The sequence below is a fragment of the Eurosta solidaginis genome, chromosome 5 (assembly GCF_040869045.1).
Source record: "Eurosta solidaginis isolate ZX-2024a chromosome 5, ASM4086904v1, whole genome shotgun sequence".
Classification (NCBI taxonomy): domain Eukaryota; kingdom Metazoa; phylum Arthropoda; class Insecta; order Diptera; family Tephritidae; genus Eurosta; species Eurosta solidaginis.
Window position 1 is genome coordinate 27821464 of NC_090323.1, and position 21544 is coordinate 27843007.

The 21544-nt window shown below is 34.9% G+C and overlaps 2 protein-coding genes across 2 annotated transcripts in view; both read right to left on the reverse strand.

Annotated features, from left to right (window-relative positions):
* The window catches only part of Zip71B (Zinc/iron regulated transporter-related protein 71B), a 96236-nt gene extending 92920 nt beyond the window's left edge, over positions 1 to 3316 (reverse strand). Inside the window, exon 1 of the mRNA XM_067787010.1 lies at positions 3179 to 3316. The gene's annotated coding sequence lies outside the window, so the exon portion shown is untranslated. The remainder of the gene's footprint in view (positions 1 to 3178) is intronic.
* Positions 1 to 21544, reverse strand: part of mnd (minidiscs) — a 49783-nt gene that overhangs the window by 12800 nt on the left and 15439 nt on the right. The window contains exon 3 of the mRNA XM_067787012.1: positions 3179 to 4215. Coding sequence (XP_067643113.1) covers positions 3179 to 3497 — 319 coding nt within the window. The 5' untranslated portion in view covers positions 3498 to 4215. The remainder of the gene's footprint in view (positions 1 to 3178; positions 4216 to 21544) is intronic.

The window sequence follows — 21544 nt, forward strand, 5'->3', positions numbered from 1 at the left end:
TTTTAGCAACATAGAATTGGAGTTGATAAGAGAAAAACAAAATTTGCAAAAAAAATTCTTTTCTTAGTTTTGCGCTTCTTCTTGCGCTTATTGTGTTTTTCATATACTTTTAAGGAATAAATGTTAGCTGTATCGCCATTATATAAATAAAAAACAACATTATTTTCTATCATCTCCACTGATGTATCAATTTGGTCAGACGAGTCTCTGAGTAAAATGTGGCTTGTTTGCTTTTTCCATAAAAATATGGCGCACTCAAACAATTTATTTTCTTTCGAAACCGTCTCTAGAAACTACTTTCTATGAAGTTTACCATTTAGGTATAAGATCAGCATCCCCACTTAAACATGGGACGAGGATTCAGCATGCGGTAAAGAAGGCATATTTGCTAAGCAGGTTGATAGCAAACAGCGGAGGACCTTAGTTGTACCATTTTCCCGACAAAGGACCATCAACATCGATAAAACTTCCAAATTTTCTTTAGACAGTCTCCTTATCGCTACAAGAAGAAAAATAAAGTTTGGATAGGCCTCACAATACCGACTCTACTGCACGGCTACGAATTGCGTGCAAACAAACTTCAAGTGAAGAAACCCTGTAAGCTGTTAATATCCTCTCTGAAGGAAGGCTAGACAGAGGCAATGAAAAGGCGAACAAAAAAATGCTGACAGCTCCAAAAAGGGACAATTGTTTAGTCCATGATTGCTGCGAGCTCACTAAATGAATCGCGTTTAATAAAAGTAATGCTGGAGTGCTATTTTACTGTTGTTGTGATAGCCGGCAAAACGTTTTGAGGAGCATATACAAATAATGAGGGGTTTAGAAGAAGTGGCAGTTCCTTTCCCAATATGATCTACATAAGTTAGGTTACCAACAGCTTCTGCATTGAGAATGATCTAATATAAACGCGTACAAAATTAGAAAAAAAAATTTTATCAATGAGGACAAACTAAGTACTTGAAATCAAACGAAGAATTTCTCTTAGGCAGTAGAAAAACAAAGTTCTCTTTCGACGAACAAAAATCGCGCCCCACAAGTCGAGCATCATACCTGCCCTGATGTATTGCGCGAAATCATAGAGGTGTCGAAAGAAATTGATATGAATCTTGGAGTGCTCGAGAGAAATTTTCTCCGGAATATTTATGGTAATTTCCGTGCTGACGACGTTGAACCTTGAAGGAGTTATGAGCTTTGCATAAGTATTCCAAAGAATAAAAGTACAAAGGCTTCGCTGCCTAGGTCATGTTATGCGAATGAAGAAAGGCGCTTCGACCAAGAAAGTGCTTCAATTGATACCAGTATTTCGAAGTAGAGGAAAGGGAAGATCAACACTGAGTTTGGAAATGTATGATGGCGCTCCGGTACTAATCAGTGCCATCTTGATCGTCGTCGAGTTGCCCACATCTAACCCCTTGCGGTGCTGCTCTTCACGCCATTTGGTTAGCCTTCTTCTATTCCCTTTAGTATACCAGAGTCTTTGATGAGAACTATTTTTGCATCCAAAGAAAATCAGTACCTATATTAAGTAGTTGACTTCGATAAAATATTAACAAATGGATATTTCTTTTGTTCGTGCGAAAAGAAGAATAGCCAAAAAAAAAAAGATTAAAAAATATTAAGCTTTCGAATTAAAGGTCCAGTGGTTTTCATCTTCAGAAATGGTAATAAAAATAAAAATGTGCGGCTGCATGTTACGCTGCAGAAATAGAGAAATAATAGGACTCTCGAAAAATAACCTAAGAATCCTAACAGCTATTCTTACAGGACATTGTAGACTCAACAGCCATATGCAGAAACTGGGTTTACTATCGAATAACACATGCCGATTTTGTGATCGAGCAGCCTAGACGGTGGAACATATCCTTTTGCAATGCGACGCAATCTGAAGATGTAGCCCTAAGTTTTTGTTATTATCGAAAAGTAGTAAAATGAGCGTCACGTAATTTATGGATCGCCGCTGTAGACGAATCGCAGCTTATGCCACAAAAAAAAAAGAGTTGTTTCTCATTATCATATTTCAGTTAAGGAATTTAGGTTTGGTTTTGTTTAACGTGATTCATATGTGCTAGCAGAGCAATGTAACGATTGTGGGTATGTCTGGATTTCAGACGTTTAGCGAAAACAAAAGCAAAATTGCGTCAGCCTTTAAGACGATTGTGAAAAAGATAAACAAGAAGCATAGCCAAAACAAAGGATAGAAGTTATGTGTTGAGCCGGATTACTGTAGCGTTTTCCAAGCGGAAATATTAGCCGTAACCAAAGCAGTAGAAACCCTGGAAGAGAATAGCTTAAGCTGCAACCGTGTTAACTTTTATATTGACAGTCAAGCAGCAATTATGGCAATAATCTCGCATAGCACAGCATCTAAATGCGTGTTAGAGTGTAAGCAGTCTCTGGAGAGAATCGGGACAGGGGGAAGCATACATCTATATTGGGTCCCAGGGCATATGGGAATAGATGGGAATGAAACAGCGGACGAACTAGCTTAAAAGGGTGCATCCCTTGAAGCTTGCTCCGTAAATGTTCCAATTAGATTGGGCGAGATTAAGCGAAGGCGAGAGGTGCACATGATCGACCAAGCGGGAAAGGCGTGGGTTCAAGTGCGGGGCTGTAAAGTGTCGAAGATTATGTGTAGGTCTTACAACCTTAGACTAACACAGTTACTCCTATCATTAAAAAGAAAGGACTGTAGACTCATGAGGGGTATTCTGACTGGACATTGCCTTCTGGCGTCACATGCCTTTAAATTAGGCTTGGTCAGTGATAGCAGATGTAGGAAGTGCGGGTTGGAGGAGGAAACGATCGAGCACGTTCTGTGCTCGTGCCCTGCACTTGCCAGGCTAAGAATCCAGCTATTAGGAGTGATACAGCTGTCAGATCTAGAAGCAGCAAGTGGCTTAAGTCCTAGCAAGCTTCTAGTATTTGCCAAGAGGACGGAGTTATTTTATAACATAGGTCCTGGTTTTTGATAGGGTTTTTCAGTTTGGTCGTTAAAACAAACTTCTGGTAACACTACGGACTCAATCAGGCTATGTGAGGTCCTCATGGACCGGCCAGTTCAAGCTACCTACCTATGTGTTGAGCGGTTTGGAAAGAGCAAATAGATATGTGAAAAAAATGTAAGTTTATACATACTTAATTATGCTTTAAATGTTTCTTTCATTTAATTTTTACTTACCTAACTCCGCATAACACAGTGCACCAACCATACTCAATATACCGCACAGAATCCAAACGATCAACGATTGACCAATTGAACCGGAGTAGAGTAGAACACCTTTCGGACTCACAAATATACCAGCGCCGACGATAACGCCAACAATTATAGCCACACCATCGAGTAGACCAATTTCTTTTTTTAATTTAACACCAGAACCTTGGCTCGCATTGTCCGCTGACATATTTCGTTGTTGTGCGGCAAAATCTGCAGTCGAATTGACGGGTGTAGGAATGATGGTACGAGGCGAGGGGGTATTACTAGCCTTAGTGTGAGCCATTGTGAAGAAGCGTTTGTTTGTTTAGTTATTTTTTCGCAAATTTTTTAAGTTATTTTTTTTTTTTTAATAAGTTTCCTTTTTTCTCAACTCAATTTGAGTTATACGTTTGATTTATGCAAATACTAGTTGATGCTGGTATTGAGTGAGCTACATATAAATCGAGGTACATATATGAGTTTGTTTTTCGTGAGTTTTGGGTGTTTTTTTAGACTAAAATGCTATTGAGTGCGCACATTTAAGGGTGTGTTGGTAAATTGTTGCGCGCATGCGTAAATTCGTATTTGCTGCTTCGTATATAATATTTTTAATTCATTTATTTGGTTTCCCCTTGCTGCTTTCTTTTCGTTTGTGTTTGTTAGTAATCACAACGCGCTATTGCATCAGCCTTTTGAAAGGCGTGCGCTGGTGCTATGCTTTTGTTTTTTTTTGCGCTATTTTATTCTCTCACTAGTTTGCCTTTCTTTTCGTTTGCTGTTCATCACTATAGAGCCGGCTTTTGACGATTTCATGCGTTTCTAGGTTGCGTTTTTATTTTGTTCTTGTTTCTTTAGTTTTTCGTATATCTTTTTTTATGTAATTTTTCCCTCTAAAAATATATAGCAAACATATGTTTTTGTTTGTGGGTGGTAGCACGATGCTCCTCACTCGCTCTTATTAGACTCGTATGTAAATAATGCTGTGTAAAGGAAGCGCACAGTGGTTGAGTTCAACGTAAAATCTACATAAATAAATTGAAATGCGATGAATAAAAAATTTTTAGTTGTAACAAGTAGTGCTGCGTCTTCATTTGCAAGTAAGTCCAATAAACAATTGTTCAATGAGTCGATTACTTTAAATAAAAACAATTTTATTAATCACAGCGAATACTAATCGAAGAATTAAAACAATTGTTTCATAAAAACTTTAACTTTTCCTGAGCTACTTGTTGTTGAAAAACATGATAAATTGAATCAAAAGAATACACAATAAAATGTAAGTGATCATCTCATTAAAAAAAAAGATTTATTAAATATGAATTCAATTAGTTTGGTCTGGTTAAAAATTTCAATTAATTAATTAAGTGAATAATTAAAAGGAATTTATAGTGAAAATTTTTATTTTTCTTAGTTTTTTGTTGTTGCGAAAACAAAACAAAATTAGTCAAAAAAGTTCAGTAGAAAATAGGAGTGATAATCTTTTTTAAATAAGTGATTAATCAACGTTGCTTTTGAATTCAATTAATTCGTTTTTTGTATGATTATTTAAAATTTTCAAGCAAATTTGTGTTTGGTTTAATTAAAAATGTTAATAAATCGTTTTAACGTCTAATTGAATAACTGCAAACGTTTTTATTATTTTTATTACTCGAGTAAATTTATATTTTGATTAATAAAAAAATATTATTAATCAATTAATTGAATAACTGAAGAAAGACTATATTTTCTTACTTCAAGTTTGTGTTCGAGTTTGTTTTGTAAATAAAGAAATTTTTGGCGCTATTTACTTTCGAGGGGATTCAGGCCGAACTTCTCTTCCCACTCTAACGCCGACGGCATTGAACTCAATTAGTTTGCTTTAAATTCATTATTTTCATTGCTCGACTAAATTAATGTTCGTACTTATCAAAAAATTTTATTAATCGATTAATGGAATAACTGAAAAGGTCAATGTCTATAGATTAAAGTTTACTTCCGAGAAGATCTAGTCCGAGCTTCTATTCGCACTCCGACTCCGACGGCATTAATTTTCACAGAGAAGCTTTTTATGGCGACCCCGCTTAGAAAATTGATTTCTAATTGAAAAAAAATTATTTCTAAATTTTTGATGGTCCCTTGAGCGGGACTTGAACCCAAGACTTTCGGCATGGTAGCCGGAACACGCTATATCCACACCATTGCGGCCGCCCGAAGATATCATTACTCAACTACATTTTTATTAATCTAAAAATCGATTAGTCGCATAAATTTCCGTTTAGATTTTTCAAAAATCTTAATTTTTATTAACTAAGAAATCTATTAGTCAAAAAAATTTATAGATAAATCAAAAATTTTCATAAACAATTAGTTGAATAACTGCAGAAGTTATTTCTTAAAAATTTTGAGTAATCAATTAATCGCAATATTGGGGAAGTAATCATTTTCTTTAAGCAAATACACATACACATGAATTATGGGTTTTGTTGTTGATTTTATTTAAAAACGCGGTTAAACAAAAATACGTGCACTCAATTAGTTTGAATTTTTATTAATCGTAAAATCGATTAGCAAAACAAATGTCCGTTTAATTACTAAAAAATTAAAAAAAAAAATTTTATTGAAAAACTGCAGGGGTTATTGATCTGTGATTAATTAATTAATTACACTGTTAGAAACTAGTAGGACGTGGAAAACAAATACACTACATTAATCTAAAGTTTGCTGTTGTTGTTTTTATTAAAAGATGTGATTAAACAAAAAGAAAATTATCCAATTTATTTGCTTTATATGAATTAAAATATCGATTAACCGAATAAATTTCGGTTGGGACTGATAAAATTTTTGATCTAATCTATTAATTGTATAACTGAAGTATCAACTTAAACTTAAAAACTAACATGCCTTGGAAAACAAATAAACAGCTTTAACCAAAAATTTCTTATACAAAGTTTCCGTTGTGGTTTTTTTTATTTAAAGATGTGATTAATCGAAAAGGTTACTTATCAATTAATTTGCATTGTGATTAATCTAAAAATCGATTAGTCGAATAAGTTTCTGTTGAGATTACTTAAAAACTTTTCCTAGTCAATTAATGGAAAAATAAAGAAGTTGCAATTAAAGTTTTGAGTAGTCAGTTAATCGCACTAGTAGAATCAAATCAATCACTGCAATCACCCAAAGTTTCCAATTCATGGCTTTTGTTGTTGTTATTTTAAGTTAAAGACTTGATTAAAAAAATAGACGGTTACTAATTTATTTTCTCTTTGGATTAAACAAAAAATCGATTAGTCGAATAAATTTCCGTTTAGAGTATTCAAAAAATGTAACTTATCAATTGAATAACTGAAGATTTATTTTTCAAAGTGTTGAGTACCTAATTGAATTTGCATTCTTTTTTTTTTAAATTCTTAACCGAAAATTGTTGTACTCAATTGAAAGATAAGATCAGGATAATATACACAGGAATTTAAGAAAGTATGGGTCAGCAGTCTGAACTACAACGAGTAAGAAAAAAATTATTCGTCTGGAATTGACAACAATGAAAATTTCCAAAGAAATGGGTACAACCTTTCTTTTTTCATCAGTTTGGTGAAGGGGCTATAGCTCGGATTGCTGGCTAAACACTGTAAACGACTTCAGGGCTCATGAGGACATAGAAAGCGAAAAAAGTTTTTCTTAACACTAAAAGACGTAATCTAGATGTAAAAATTGGATGGAAAATCGGATTAAAAAAGTTTATTTCATATGGTAAGCCCAAGATGCAAAAAAGAAAGTATTGCACCCATACAGTGGCAACTCCTGCCAATTTTAAAAATGCATATCTTGCGATTAGCTGAAAGAAAAAACATGAAAAAATTTTCAAGAACCTATTTTGATAAAAGATTTTTCTAATTTCAGCGCACACACAAAAATAAAGTGCAGTTCTAACACTTTTTGGAGTAATATTAAAATTACTTCTAGTGTACTTTCAAACTTAGCACCAAAATAGTGCATAATTCAGCATGATTTTTTTGCCATAATTTCACAATAACACTAAAAAATAATAAAGTGCAGTTATATCAAAGTTAATTTTGGTATACTTTGAAATTTAGCACCAAAATAGTGCAATGTGAATTTTTTTTTTTATTTTTATTTTACAGTGGTACACTTTCCGACTGATATTAAAACCATTTTAGGAGTCAACGCTGTTGGTCGTTAGTTGAGTTATGTCGGATGCCAACAGCAAGCGTGATTCGCCTTTCATAACGAACGTCCTGGGTTGAAATCCCGGGTGAAGCAACATCCATTTTTTTCTTTATTAATTATTATGACTTAAATAAAATTTTTAGAATATGGGAACAAAATTCTCACTATTTTGGTTTTTATATAGAATAACACCACAGAGTGCGGTTTTGATACAAACGTTTTTTTTTTTTTTGCGTACGCAATCGCCCCACTGTGGATTTTCGCATATTTATTGGCGCACCTCAACGTATGTTATCAGTCTGTAAACGTCGACAAAACTTACATTTTGAATACAAAAACAAGCACTGTTTCAGATATCTGTTCTAAAAAAGAAAGTTGACAGCGCTTTGTTGAGGCAATAGCAAAACAAAAACAAATTATTAGAAGGTTAAATAAAATAAAAATTTAATAAAAAAAAATGGGGTTATTGCTATTGTTGTTTATGTTTTTTTTATGTTAACTAATTTTGTTTTAAAACATTTTGCTTATTTTGTTTTAATTTGTACCACAAAAAATTCTAATAAATTCTAATTAAATGCGCACATGTTTTTTATTCGTACTACAATTTGTAGCATTGTATTTTTTGTGTTTCTTTAAACTTTATTTTAAAATTTTTTTACATTTTTATTTTTGCACAAATTTCGCTCGCACTCTCTCTTACTTCAAATTGCTTGTTGTACACGTGGTCATGCTGCTTTTTACTTCAAAGCTAAAATCTGCTTCAGCAGAGACCGGCCTTGATGAACTCGATTTTTTAACGCTTGAAAGTATAGTTTTTATTAAATTCAATTTTTTCACTTTATTCGTTTTTTGTTAATTCCATAAATACATTTGTTCTATAAAAATAAAACTATCTTTTGATTCAAGTTCAAAAACAATAAAATTAGAAAAAATCGCCTCCCATCGACTTCCTCTGCGTTATTTCTATGTCAGCACAATTTGCGCGCTCAATTCATACTAAAAAGAAGCAGTGGCAATCGCTCTAATATCTACTATATATGCAATTATATATGTGCACACAGCTGTCTGGTTGCTCGCTCCGGCCGGCCAGAGTTTGGTGGATGAATGACGATACACTTACACCAAAGAGAATGTTATCAATGCGTAAAGAAACGATATAAGAAATAACAGCACCAAACTTCAAACAACCACAAAAGCATATATCATCATACCCTGGGTTGAGTAGATAAGCACACATATGATATACATAGATGTAAAAGAGAAGCAACTCTAAATATTATACTTTTGAATTTTAAGGACCCTTAAACACAGCAGTGAACAGAAAAATAGCAGTGGTAATTTTCATCAAATTTCGTTACATTTTTGTTTTTTGCATACTAAATCTAAAAAACGTTTTCGAAAAAAATTCGAAAATTCTAAAAAATTTCGAACTTTGTATTTTTCTGAATTTTTTGTCTCACAAAGCAGAATTAATAGGACTCTCAAAATTCACATTGATTTTTGACAATTTTTTTTCAGAAGTGTGTTTTGGTTAAAAATTTATTTATTTATATTTTTTAGATGAAAATGTGAGTTCCTTCGAGGAAAAAATTGTCACTTGTACATTGTACATTGTGACTAACATTGATTGGATTAAAATATTATAATACTAAGTTCGAAATTTTCTCAAATGTTCGAATTTTTTGGAAAGAGTTTAATTAACGAAATTTGATAAAAAAAACTTGTCACTGCTGTTTCGCTGTTCGCTGCTATGTGTTAGATTCTAAATTCTATTTCGAAATTTTCGTAAAAATTTCCGCGTTTTTTCGCAAACGTTGTTAAATTGATTGGACTAAAATACTGTATACTCAAAAAAATTCATCGAAAAAAAGTTCTATATTTTCGGAGAATTTACTCGAAAGTTTTGTAGAGATTGGTTTGCATAGTTTCAATTACAAAATTCATAAATTTTTTCTTAAAATAGCGGAAATGAAAAAAGAATTTAGTGGAAAAAGTCGTCTTTTTTTTACACACGTATACGTTTCGTTTGCGCGTGAAAAAAACGCCTATCCTCGCTTAGATCATGCTCTGGAGATCCATCTAGCGGCAGTGGTTAAATAACTAACATAACAGCACAGGGTGTACCGAAAAGCGGAGACACAACCCTCTGATGGCCATAGGGTATAACATATAGCTGAATCAGTTGCGATGAATTGTGGACACTTATAGAATACATAGAATTAGTGTAAAGGGTGAAACCAGAAAATTTGTACACAAATTTGTACAAATTCTCTGTTTAAGCATAAACGTACATATATAGAAGTAAACAAAAAAACACAGCTAAAATTCGATAAAAACAATGCACTGCTATTTTTCTGTTCGCTGCTGTAGCTATGTGTTAGATTCTATGACGGTTTTACAAATTAACGAGGAACTTTGTAGGAACTGATAAGGCATACAAGTATGAACGATATTCATTTTTGACGTTTCCTTGAAATGAGCACTTTGGAGTTAACACTTTTTGGATCCAAGCACAAGACAAACATAAGTCATATTTGAGTATAAATGTAGTCACTCGTATGTATGTACATATGTAAGCCATGTATCACTGAAATCCCCATGCCAGGAGGTGTGTGAGAGTTAAGAAAAAGTGGCAAATGCAAAAAAAAAAAAACATGTGGAGAAAGACATCGAAACAACTCTATGGAAATCACTCATGTTACTCCAGCTCTTTTACTTTGGCTCACCTGAGTACTCTACAAACTCAGAGACATGATCCATCGCAATTGAGCGTGTTTAGATTTTCTTGTCTTGCTTTTTTGGTAACAGAGTTTCACTCCTTTGTAATGGACTACAAATAAACCCAATAAAAACGCTTTTTTATTTTTCGCTTGAAGAACGCCCTCTCTTAAAAAAGTTTATTCCATAAATAGGTATTCAACCTCAGTTCGAAAGGTATTGAGTTGAGCTAGGCCGTTTTTGAAACAAATTCTGAAATAGCGATTACTTCAACCTAACCTCTTCTTAAATGGGACGGTTTGCAAACTTCAAACTTCTTCAAACTCTAATGTATGTATGCTGAGCTTTTTCAGAAGTTTTCTGAGGTACGAAATTCACGAAATAATAGCCGAAATAGGGACTCTTCCAGAGAGTAATATAAGTTTTAACTTTAAAGAGTACACCATAACACTATCTCAGAATTCAATTTTACATTAAACAGTACAGTCTTAGAAAGTAGATTGAGAAGCTTTCGCCAGCAACCTAAATATTATCAAGAGCAGAAAAGTGAACTGAACTAATTCAAAAGATTGTGTAGCGCAACCTTTACAAGGGGTAGCCAGCGTAATTTATAGCTTCTCCAACCCAATTGCGAACCTCACCTACCCGTGGCAAATCGTGCTCTTTGGCAGGGATGACCTAGAAGGTTCAATGTGATCATAATAAATCGTTCCCGAGACAATCAACATCGATAACACTCCCGAAAACCTTGGGGTAGTGCTACTATTATTAAGATAGGACCATTTTGAAAGTGAGAGTAATATCAGACATTTGAAAATATTCATATGGTAGCTTATCAATTGCTACTATCTTTTACTTAGTAATATTTTTTACTTACATATGTATTTAAGAACGTGGCGTAGTGAGGTTTTCTTGCGCCCGGGGCAAAATATATATACTTTTATAATTTCAAAAATTATAAACCAATAAAGTCGTAGGCTGAAAATATCATCTATAAGTATCTCAAATACATATTTAATAATAATATGATTATAATACATTAGTAAAACTAATATCTATGTGCAAATTTTATTGCCTTTCCACACCTAATAATTTTAGGTCACTTAGGCGATTCTACCCCATTGTCGATGGTAAATATGTCAAAATCAGTTTTAATTTGCTGAATGAACGTTCGCAGCTACCCTGCAATAATCGTTGGGTCATGTGGTCCACTGGAGTACTTACCATTATACTCCACTGTAATACAGTAATGGACCAACTCATGTTTCTACACGAACATATTGTATGCCGATCATTGCTCGTTTTTAACGATTGTAATCACTAAACGATGGTTATTGGACTGTGGGTACTCCATGGATTACTCTGATGTAATGCGGAGCTGGAGTATATGGTCCAGTCCTAGCCTGCAAAAAACCGAGTGCTCCAAAATTAACCAAAATTAACATTGCGATGTCCTAGGACGGGGCCATATACTCCAGCTCCGCATTACATCAGAGTAATCCATGGAGTACACACAGTCCAATAAACATCGTGTAGTGATTACAATCGTTAAAAACGAGCAATGATCGGCTTACAATATGTTCGTGTAGAAACATGAGTTGGTCCATTACTGCATTACAGTGGAGTATAATGGTAAGTACTCCAGTGGACCACATGACCCAACGATTATTGCAGGGTAGCTGCGAACGTTCATTCAGCAAATTAAAACTGATTTTGACATATTTACCATCGACGATGGGGTAGAATCGCCTAAGTGACCTAAAATTATTAGGTGTGGAAAGGCAATAAAATGTGCACATAGATATTAGTTTTACTAATGTATTATAATCATATTATTATTAAATATGTATTTGAGATACTTATAGATGATATTTTCAGCCTACGACTTTATTTGTTTATAAGTTGGTCCATTGCTGCATTACAGTGGAGTACAATGGTAAGTACTCCAGTGGACCACATGATCCAACGATTTTTGCAGGGTAGGACATCACAATGTTAATTGGACCATATTTTTTGTATGAATTGTGGTTAATTTTGGAGCACTCGGTTGGTCCATAGCGAGTATGGAGTACTCGCGATTTTTGCGGGGTAGCAATTGATACTGAGATAGTCAAGAGTATTTGAAGTGCCACTCGCAAGTTTGGAAAAAAATCTTATCCATACGAGATTATAAAAGTAAGTAATTCAAACGGAGTGTTAGGTTCAATTTCTTTTGTACTGCGAAGTAATATTTTGCAGTATATATTTCGATAAAAAGTTCCATCGAAATCTGTATTATAAAATTCACCCAAGTGCTTACAATTTCTTTCTAAGTCGCCATTATCCTTGTTTAACAAATTTCCAACGTCTAAGAGAAATCCAAATATAAAATTTAGGTCATTTAGTCGTGTAAATTTTTTTCGTATTTCTCGTTGGAGACGATCGGGAAGGCTTTCCATAACGCGAGAAATTTCACATTATGCGGAAAGACCAACATTTCTAGCCGATTCTCCGGGCATTTTGCGGGGTCTTCTTTCTTACACGTTTTACTATATCAATATCCAATTGTTCACAAAGATACTTCGCTTTTTCTAGTGCTTCTTCACAGAGAGTGTCAGAATTTCGGATTTAAGGTCATGATACGCTTTTCTAAAATTCATCCCGGGATTTTGTAATCTGAGCTGCACACAGTCAATCCTCCTTAAAATTTCATACCAGAAATGAACTAATGTTATTAAACTAAAATTTAGTATATTTTGCAACAGAATTGTAGCTTCGCTTCGGGTGTCACTTGTGGTGTTAATGTCCTCTGCTAATTGTTCTAAGTGTTCTACTACATTCTCTAGTCCATAGACGATAACGCTAACCGCTTGTATTCTGGTATTCCGGATATACATATGCATGCATTTTTAGTATAGACATTTTTTTCCAGAAATAAATATTTTCCAGAAATCAGTTGTAATAAAAATACAAATTATCCAGGAAGTTCTGCTTTGCGGACCATTTTGCGCCTCCCCCCCCCCCCCTGTGAGTAGCTCCCGGTTAAAGATGCCCCATTGGTCCCCTCGCTACGCCACTGATTTAAGATGTGAGAGCACTTGGGTATTCTTGCATATTCTTTGAGTTGAGAGCTTACTGTAGTTATCTCATTTGTTTCATGGTTAATTTAGCGCTAATTAATTGATTAATACTAAGTGTCAGCTTATCAGCTGGAATGCATTTTAATATATAAATCTCTCCGAAAATTGATTGTACATATGTATGTTAGGGTGCGCCTATTTTATGAGCGATAAGCAATCAAAACGTGGCCCCCAAAAAAAAGTGAATGATTTGAATAGGATTTTTTTTTACCTAGAGCGAACCATATCTTATGGTAAAAGTGTTGGTATGAAAAGTATAAAGTTTATTTAAGCTTAACCCTTTCGCTACTGTGCCAAAAGTAGCGGTATAGTACATATTCGGTGGCGAAACCACTTTGAAAAAATCGAATAAGAAAATAAATTTTGTCCTGGGATAATATGTCCCACTGGTTTTCTTACAAGCCGTTGATTGGGACTTATTGGCCCATCGGTATTATTTATATATATATAACGACTGCTAGCCCAGTTGTGTATGCCAATAGGATTATATGTCCCATTATTTGGATTTTATTAGCTATAAGAAAGTCTATTTTCAATAAAATGGACGCATTTTTCAATAAGGCGGTCACATTGCACAAAAGTTGCTGTCAAAAAAAAAAGCTGTAAAATGTATAGCTTCATTGAACTAACCTAAAACAGCTGATTGTGAAAGGAAAATACTCGTAAGAATCAACGCAACCCTTGCTTATTCAAATAGGGCGTAAATTGCATTTTTTGAAAATTTTTTACTTTTTTTTGGGATGCAATATGCGCAATGGTAGTGAAAGGGTAAAGTGTATGTTTTTATTCTTTGTAGTAAATTGAAGAAGGTATTCATATAATTTATGACATTTATTATAATGGGTTACCAACGAGAGGTATTTAACATCGTCCTTCAATCAAAAATATATTGAAGTAGTGTTGCCACCTAACATCAATTAAACATTTTGATATTATCAGTTCTGTTATTATATCGAAAACGGCTTCTCCGATATATGTAGCTGCAAGAAAAGAAATATTTTAAAAGATATCTTGCACAGTAAGGCACGCACTAATGTACTTGTGTATGCATGTATTACATACATATGGGTATATATGGCATTTTTTTTGTCATTGATAAGAAGATATTCTTATTAGAATCAACAGCTATGCATACACGATTCATGAATGCTTCACCGGCTTTATTTGTAAATAAAACAAGTAAGGAAGGCTAAGTTCGGGTGTAACCGAACATTACATACTCAGCTGAGAGCTATGGAGACAAAATAAGGGAAAATCACCATGTATGAAAATGAACCTAGGGTAACCCTGGAATGTGTTTGTATGACATGTGTATCAATAGGTCGCCTTTTCGAGATATCGCCATAAAGGTGGACCAGGGGTGAATCTAGAATTTGTTTGTACGATATGTGTATCAAATGAAAAGTGCTAATGAGTATTTTAAAAGGGAGTGGGCCTTAGTTCTATAGGTGGATGCCTTTTCGAGATATCGCCATAAAGGTGGAACAGGGGTGACTCTAGAATTTGTTTGTACGATATGGGTATCACATGAAAGGTGTTAATGAGGATTTTAAAAGGGCGTGGGCCTTAGTTCTATACATGGTCGCCTTTTCGAGATATCGCCATAAAGGTGGACCAGGGGTGAATCTCGAATTTGTTTGTACGATATGTGTATCAAATGAAAAGTGCTAATGAGTATTTTAAAAGGGAGTGGGCCTTAGTTCTATAGGTGGACGCCTTTTCGAGATATCGCCATAAAGGTGGAACAGGGGTGACTCTAGAATTTGTTTGTACGATATGGGTATCATATTAAAGTTATCAACGAGGGTTTTAAAAGTGAGTGAGCCTTAGTTGGATATGTGAAGAGAATTGGTAAATTTTTGTTCGACTTATGACATTAAAAGTATCCTAGACAAATTAAATGAAAAAGGGCGGAGCCACGCCCATTTTGAAATTTTCTTTTATTTTTGTGTTTTATTGCATCATATCATTACTGGATTCGAATTTCGACATAATTTACTTATATACTGTAAAGATATTACATTTTTTGTTAAAATTTGACTTTTAAAAAAATTTTTTTTTAAGTGGGCGTTCTCGTCATCCGATTTTGCTCATTTTTATTCAGCATACATATAGTAATAGAAGTAACGTTACTGCGAAATTTCATCATGATATCTTCAACGACTGCCAAATTACAGCTTGCAAAACTTTTAAATTACCTTCTTTTAAAAGTGGGCGGTGCCACACCCGGTTTCCAAACTTTTACTAATTTTCTATTCTGCGTCATAAGATCAACTCACCTACCAAGTTTCATCGCTTTATCCGTCTTTGGTAATGAATTATTGCACTTTTTCAGTTTTTCGAAATTTTCGATATCGAAAAAGTGGGCGTGGTTATAGTCCGATATCGTTCATTTTAAATAGCGATCTGAGATGAGTGCTCAGGAACCTACATACCAAATTTCATCAAGATACCTCAAAATTTACTCAAGTTATCGTGTTAACGGACAGAGGGACGGACGGACGGACGGACATGGCTCAATCAAATGTTTTTTCGTTACTGATGATTTTGATATATGGAATTCTATATCTATCTCGATTCCTTTATACCTGTATAACCAACCGTTATCCAATCAAAGTTAATATACTCTGTGAGCTCTGCTCAACTGAGTATAAATACATACAAACCTACATATGTTTGAAAGCCCAAAACACAGTTCCTAAAGCTGAAGAAAAGAGCCAAGTATTTCATTTATCTGTAGAACTGATTAAAAATCAAGGTTTTTTCCTAAGTTCGGGGAAATATTCCCGAGGAGCTGAAGAAGTAATAAAAAACTAAGCGATGGCGTAGATAAGTGATAAGGTTCCAGTTTTCAAGGCCTATTCGCGCTTAATGTTATATTTCCTAAGCCTGTGCCAATGTTCAGCTTTTAAAAAATAACACGGAATCGCTAAATTTGGCAGCATCGTGATTATCAGCGCGACTTATCAATGTGCCAGAAGTCTGTCAATTCACTTTCTGTTACTGAAATGCAATCTAATGTAAAAAAAAGTATTTGTTAATAGTTCCGAAGTGGCACCGAATTGATCTTTACAACAATCCCGAATAGTTTTGAAATTATCCCGAAATAGTCCGATAACAATCTCGAAGCGGTCGCACTGTGCCGAATTGATCCTGAAACAAATCCTAAATGACTTAACACCTATCCAGAAAAAAATCGTGGAAGAGTCTCGAAAATATATGGAAAAACATGTCAAGAGGATCCCCATACAGTCCTAAAAATATCCCAAAAAAGTTCAGACAGAAACTATTCCAAAAACTATGCCAAAAATATTTCTAAATTGTGCCGATGTGGTGCCAAAATGACCTTTAGAAGAATACCGAAAATTTCCGAATTAATCCCGAAACGGTTCCGAGATATTCGCTTAGTTATTAAAAAATAACTGTTCCCACTAGATGCATTCCAACTATTGGCATGTTTGCCCCCACAAAGAAAAATGTCAGAACATCTCCATATCCAAAAATCAAAACATTCCATATTCCACATCATCTTCATCATTAATTGGCGCTTAAACGCCTAAGCGGTTTTGGTCGTTGCGTAACAAATTACTATCAGCTATCCCTGTTTTGCGATAACTGGCGCCAATTGAGAGCACCGAGGGAGGTCAAGCTTTTCTCCACCTGCCTCTCCCAACTTGGTGGAGGGCTTCCCTTGCTTTGCTTCCAAACTGCAGTGTCGAATTAAATACTTTCTTAGCCGGAGCTCCGTTCATTCGCATAACATGACCTAGCCAGCGAAGCCTTTGGGTTTTAATTCGCTGCCCTGTCTTCTTATCTGTGCAAAGTTCACTCAGCTCATGATATACTTCCTTCGATATGCCCATAAATCTTCTGAAGAAGTTTTCTCTTGAACACTCAGAACACGAAGAGTCATCTCATCTTCTCTCAACATAGTCCATGATTCCGAGCCTTTCATTAGGACATGTATGATGAGCGGCTTGCAGAGCGTGATATTTATTCGTCGAGAGGACTTTACTTTTAAATGTCGGTTCAAAGTAGCACTTTGTTCCCAGATGGACGAAGTCCTTCACATTCTCGAATTTATATCCGTCCAATTATTTCTTGGATGACAGCAAATAATTCGTTTTGTCGTCATTTACCGCAAAACCCGCTCTTTTGACTGTCAATATTATTTTCTGCATACCCAGAGCACAATCTCAAATATAACATCAAATTCTTTATACTATTTCAGCAGTAACTAGTTTTTTTGCCTTTCTGAACCGCTCTTACTTCCAGCTGTTTATATCATAAAATGATTTTCATTCAATGGTGCTCAACTACCTGCATTTGGTTTTTACTAACCGAACCGTTTCACTATCACCAATTAACTCAGTCTAGAGTCTAGACCATCAACTTATCAATAAAATCTGATCATAATCAATGATGCAAATGCACTGAACGGTGCATAAAAATGAATAAATTATAAAATCGCCAAATGAATAGCAAATCTTGTAGGATTACCGTATGTGCCATAGTAGACGGGCCGGGCCCATGAGGCTATCAATTTGCCAAACGTCAAACGTATGTTAGTATTTATGGATACAACTTGAAGCCAATATTTAATGAAATTGGACAGCACTCAAATAAATTCAAATTCCAAAAATACCAAGCCTTGCATATGTTCAAATACGAGAGTGGGTGAATAGGTACATATGTTTAGAAGTAGGTATATCAATGACATCTCTGGGGCCTTGACATCTCGCTTGGTATTATTTATGCTAAATAGACGAAAAATTAGTTTTGTGATGGTAGAGGCAAGTCGTTGTGGCCACTATCCTAACTATCCATGCCAGAACCACACCTGGGTGGCACCGATTATTAATCGAAGCAAAATACCTAGGGATTACACTGTACAGAACCCTCAAGTGTAATTCTCATCTAGATGCTACCTTAAATAAAGCAACAAAAGCTTTCTTCAGCTGGACTCGACTCTATGACAAAACATGGGTTCTATCTTCCAAAATATTATACTGCACATTAAACACTGTTATGAAACCAGAAATTCATGGAAGAGAAGTTTACTGTAGAGAATATCTGCGTAGAGGCTTATCTTCAAGGTGTATTCTCATTATTTCAGACAGCCAGGCCGCCTTACGTGCCTTGTAGTCTTAGGCAATTACTTCTAAGTAAGTGGATGAATGTATTCGAGTCGTAAATGATCTGGGAGTCAAAAACAAGGTTTTGTTATAATGAATTCCCGCATATCAGGGACACGAAGGTAATGAACAGACAGAATACCTAGCCAAGCATGGTGCTATAGCAGCATTTTATGGTCCAGAGCACTTCCATGGACTCACAAAGACACCCACCATGGATAGCACAAGTAACTGGGAAACAAAGCAGGTCAGACAACACTGTATTGAATGTCCAGTGCAAATGCAGGAAAAATTATTTTACCCCACCGCCGAGGCTCTGGCGAGCCAAAGTTCCATGGATCTAAGGGGTGGGTGGTAGGATGGCTTAGAAGGTTCAATGGGGTCCTATTAAATCATCCCCGAGATTGTCGAGCTTGTACCTTAATGGTGCTTGTTACCCGAACGTCACGGATCTATATCCGGCAAGGGACCCTCAACATCGGTAATACTCCCCAAAACCTTCGGTGAGTGCCTTTATCGCTACAACAACAACAACTGCAGAGTATCAGTCAAACTAATTAATCTCAAGCAGAGAGAACTTACGAACTCTCACTGGGTACAATGCGGGACAATGTAGTCTATGATATCACCAAAATAAGTTAAGTCTATGCATATACAAATCTGTCGCTTTTGTGAGCTTGAGGTTGATGCGCCGGTTAATTTTTTCTGGGAATGCGTCGTTCATGCGGCAAGGTAGATACTCTCCCAATCTCTTTGTGATATGGAGCAAAAAGCCTGAAGAGTTATTTAAATACATTATAAGCCTCCGCATACATTAATATGCTGAAGGATTAAGCACAATTGACCATGGTTAAAAAATAATTTTTTTGTTCTCCGGGAAATTCTATTTTCTTGTTGGTTTTATCGGCCTGGCAATTTATTACTATTTATGATGTGGCTATTGTTGTTATGATAAGACAGCTTGGCATTTGTTAGTAATAATTACAAAAAAATCGATGGAGAGAAGCACCAAATTCGTATCTCTTCTAAGAATTGAGATTGGAACAAGAGCAATCTTACGTAAGTAGAAGTACGCTGACCGCTGCTTCTTTAAAAGATAACTTAGGCCCGGTTTTTCAGTAGTTGGTAAAGCTAAGCTTTAACTAAATTTTCTTAAACTCTAGTCAAATTCTAAATTGAAACTATTATACAGTTTTTCAGTCACAGTTTAAGGCCGCCTTTGGGGTAGGTTTTTTTGTATTTTCATTATCTAGATAATCTGTAGATACGGCAACAGCTGGATTTTGTTTACCTAATACAAAATAATTCTCAAGCCTTTGAGTAATACATGTATATCTGGTTCCGGAGTTGATATCCAACATCATTCTCTAATTATTCTTAAACCAGATTGTTATCAAGTTGATATCCACTTTATTCTCCAATCACTATCCAACCTTTGAGAAATTTTGTTAAATATATAGTTCTCGAGTTGATCTCCAACGTCATTCTCAAATTATTCTCCAACCTTTCCGAGATTTTGAGAAATGTACAGCTCACAAATGCATATGATACACTTTTCTCCAGTTTGTATCCTGCATTGGATATCTGATGGAGGTGAGTTGCAAAAAAACCTTCTCCGAGGTGGTACCACCAAAGCCAACAGCTGTTTATTGTGTGAAAAAACAACTGGTTAATTAAATTAAATTATACATGTTTTATTTTGTTTTCGTGAAAATGCTGTAGTGTTGGAATCTTACATTTGAATTCAGTTAGAGAACCACACATAAGTACAAGTTGGGAAATATCATTTAAAACGGTTTTATTTAGCTTGACTTGACAGGCTGCACGGCCGTTGTGAACGAATTTTGTAATTGAAATTTAAGTAACTTCCCGATAAGCTACAAGCTGGAGAGTTGGAATATAGTTCAGAACCCGATTACAATGCAATAATAAGAAAAAAATCGCCGCTAGGTGGCGCAAGGATCGAGATATTCCCAAAAATCATATTTGTGGTCCTATTTGGCTCACATTTGGAACACATAATACATACATAAATAGAAAGCGACCTATGATGTCCGATTTGGCTCATATTTCGAGCAAATATTACATACAGTGCGGTAGAAGTGACATCAAAATATTTTGTAGTTTGAGGAGAGACAAGCATACGTGGCGCAAAGTCGAGTAAAGTCTTTGGAAGGATTATGTATTGAGGAATTAGATTGTAACACTTTGTCAGGAAAGAGTCCTTGTAGTAATGAGGCACTAAATGAACTAAATACTTACTTACTTAAATGAACTAAATATAATGAGAAATGATAGGCAATTAAATAAAGACTAAAAACTTGAAAATAAAATAATTAAAAACAAATTTTTAAGTTAAGCATGAAGTAATAATAATACTAAAAGCTAGAAAATAATTAGGTAGGTCCTATGTACTAGTCGTACTAGCGTAAAATTTCTATTGATAGTCATAAGTAAGACCAACTGAACCATAATCAGGTTATGCTACGCCCTAGATTGAGGAGTGTGATGACTAGTACCTAGGACCTACCTAATTATTTTCTAGCTTTTAGTATTATTATTACTTAATGTAAGTATTCTATTTAATAAATCCCAGATTTTTTTAATATCTCGATCCTTGCGCCACCTGGCGGCGTTTTTTTAATACGTCGCTTTCCATTCATGTATGTATATATTGCTCGTGTTCCAAATATGAGCCAAATTGGACCACAAATACGATTTTTTTAAATATTTCGATCCATGCGCCACCTGCCGGTTTTTTCTGCAATAATATCATCGGGTGAACTATATTGCAAGTTTCAAGCTTGTAGCTTATCGGGAAGTTACCTAAATTTTAATTACAAAATCCGTTCACAACGGCCGGTCGGCCGCTACATAGAGTCAAGCTAAATAAAACCGTTTAAAAACCTCGCTTATAAAGATAATCATTCCCGGCGTCTAACGCAAAATCTGAAATACAATAATTGCAAAAACGTGCTATCGGATTCAACGCTCACGCACTCAACTAAATCAAATTCTACAAGTAAACATTTCTTATCTCCTCTAATAGTAGACAAAAAAACGATTTAATATTAAGCAAATAATGAATTAATTATGAGAAATATGTTAAGCGTGTAATAAATAAAATTTGCATATATTGGATAGGATACTTGATAGTAAATTTGCCCTAATTTGAAGATACCGTTAAAAGGCGTGAGTGCTAGCCTCCAGGAATA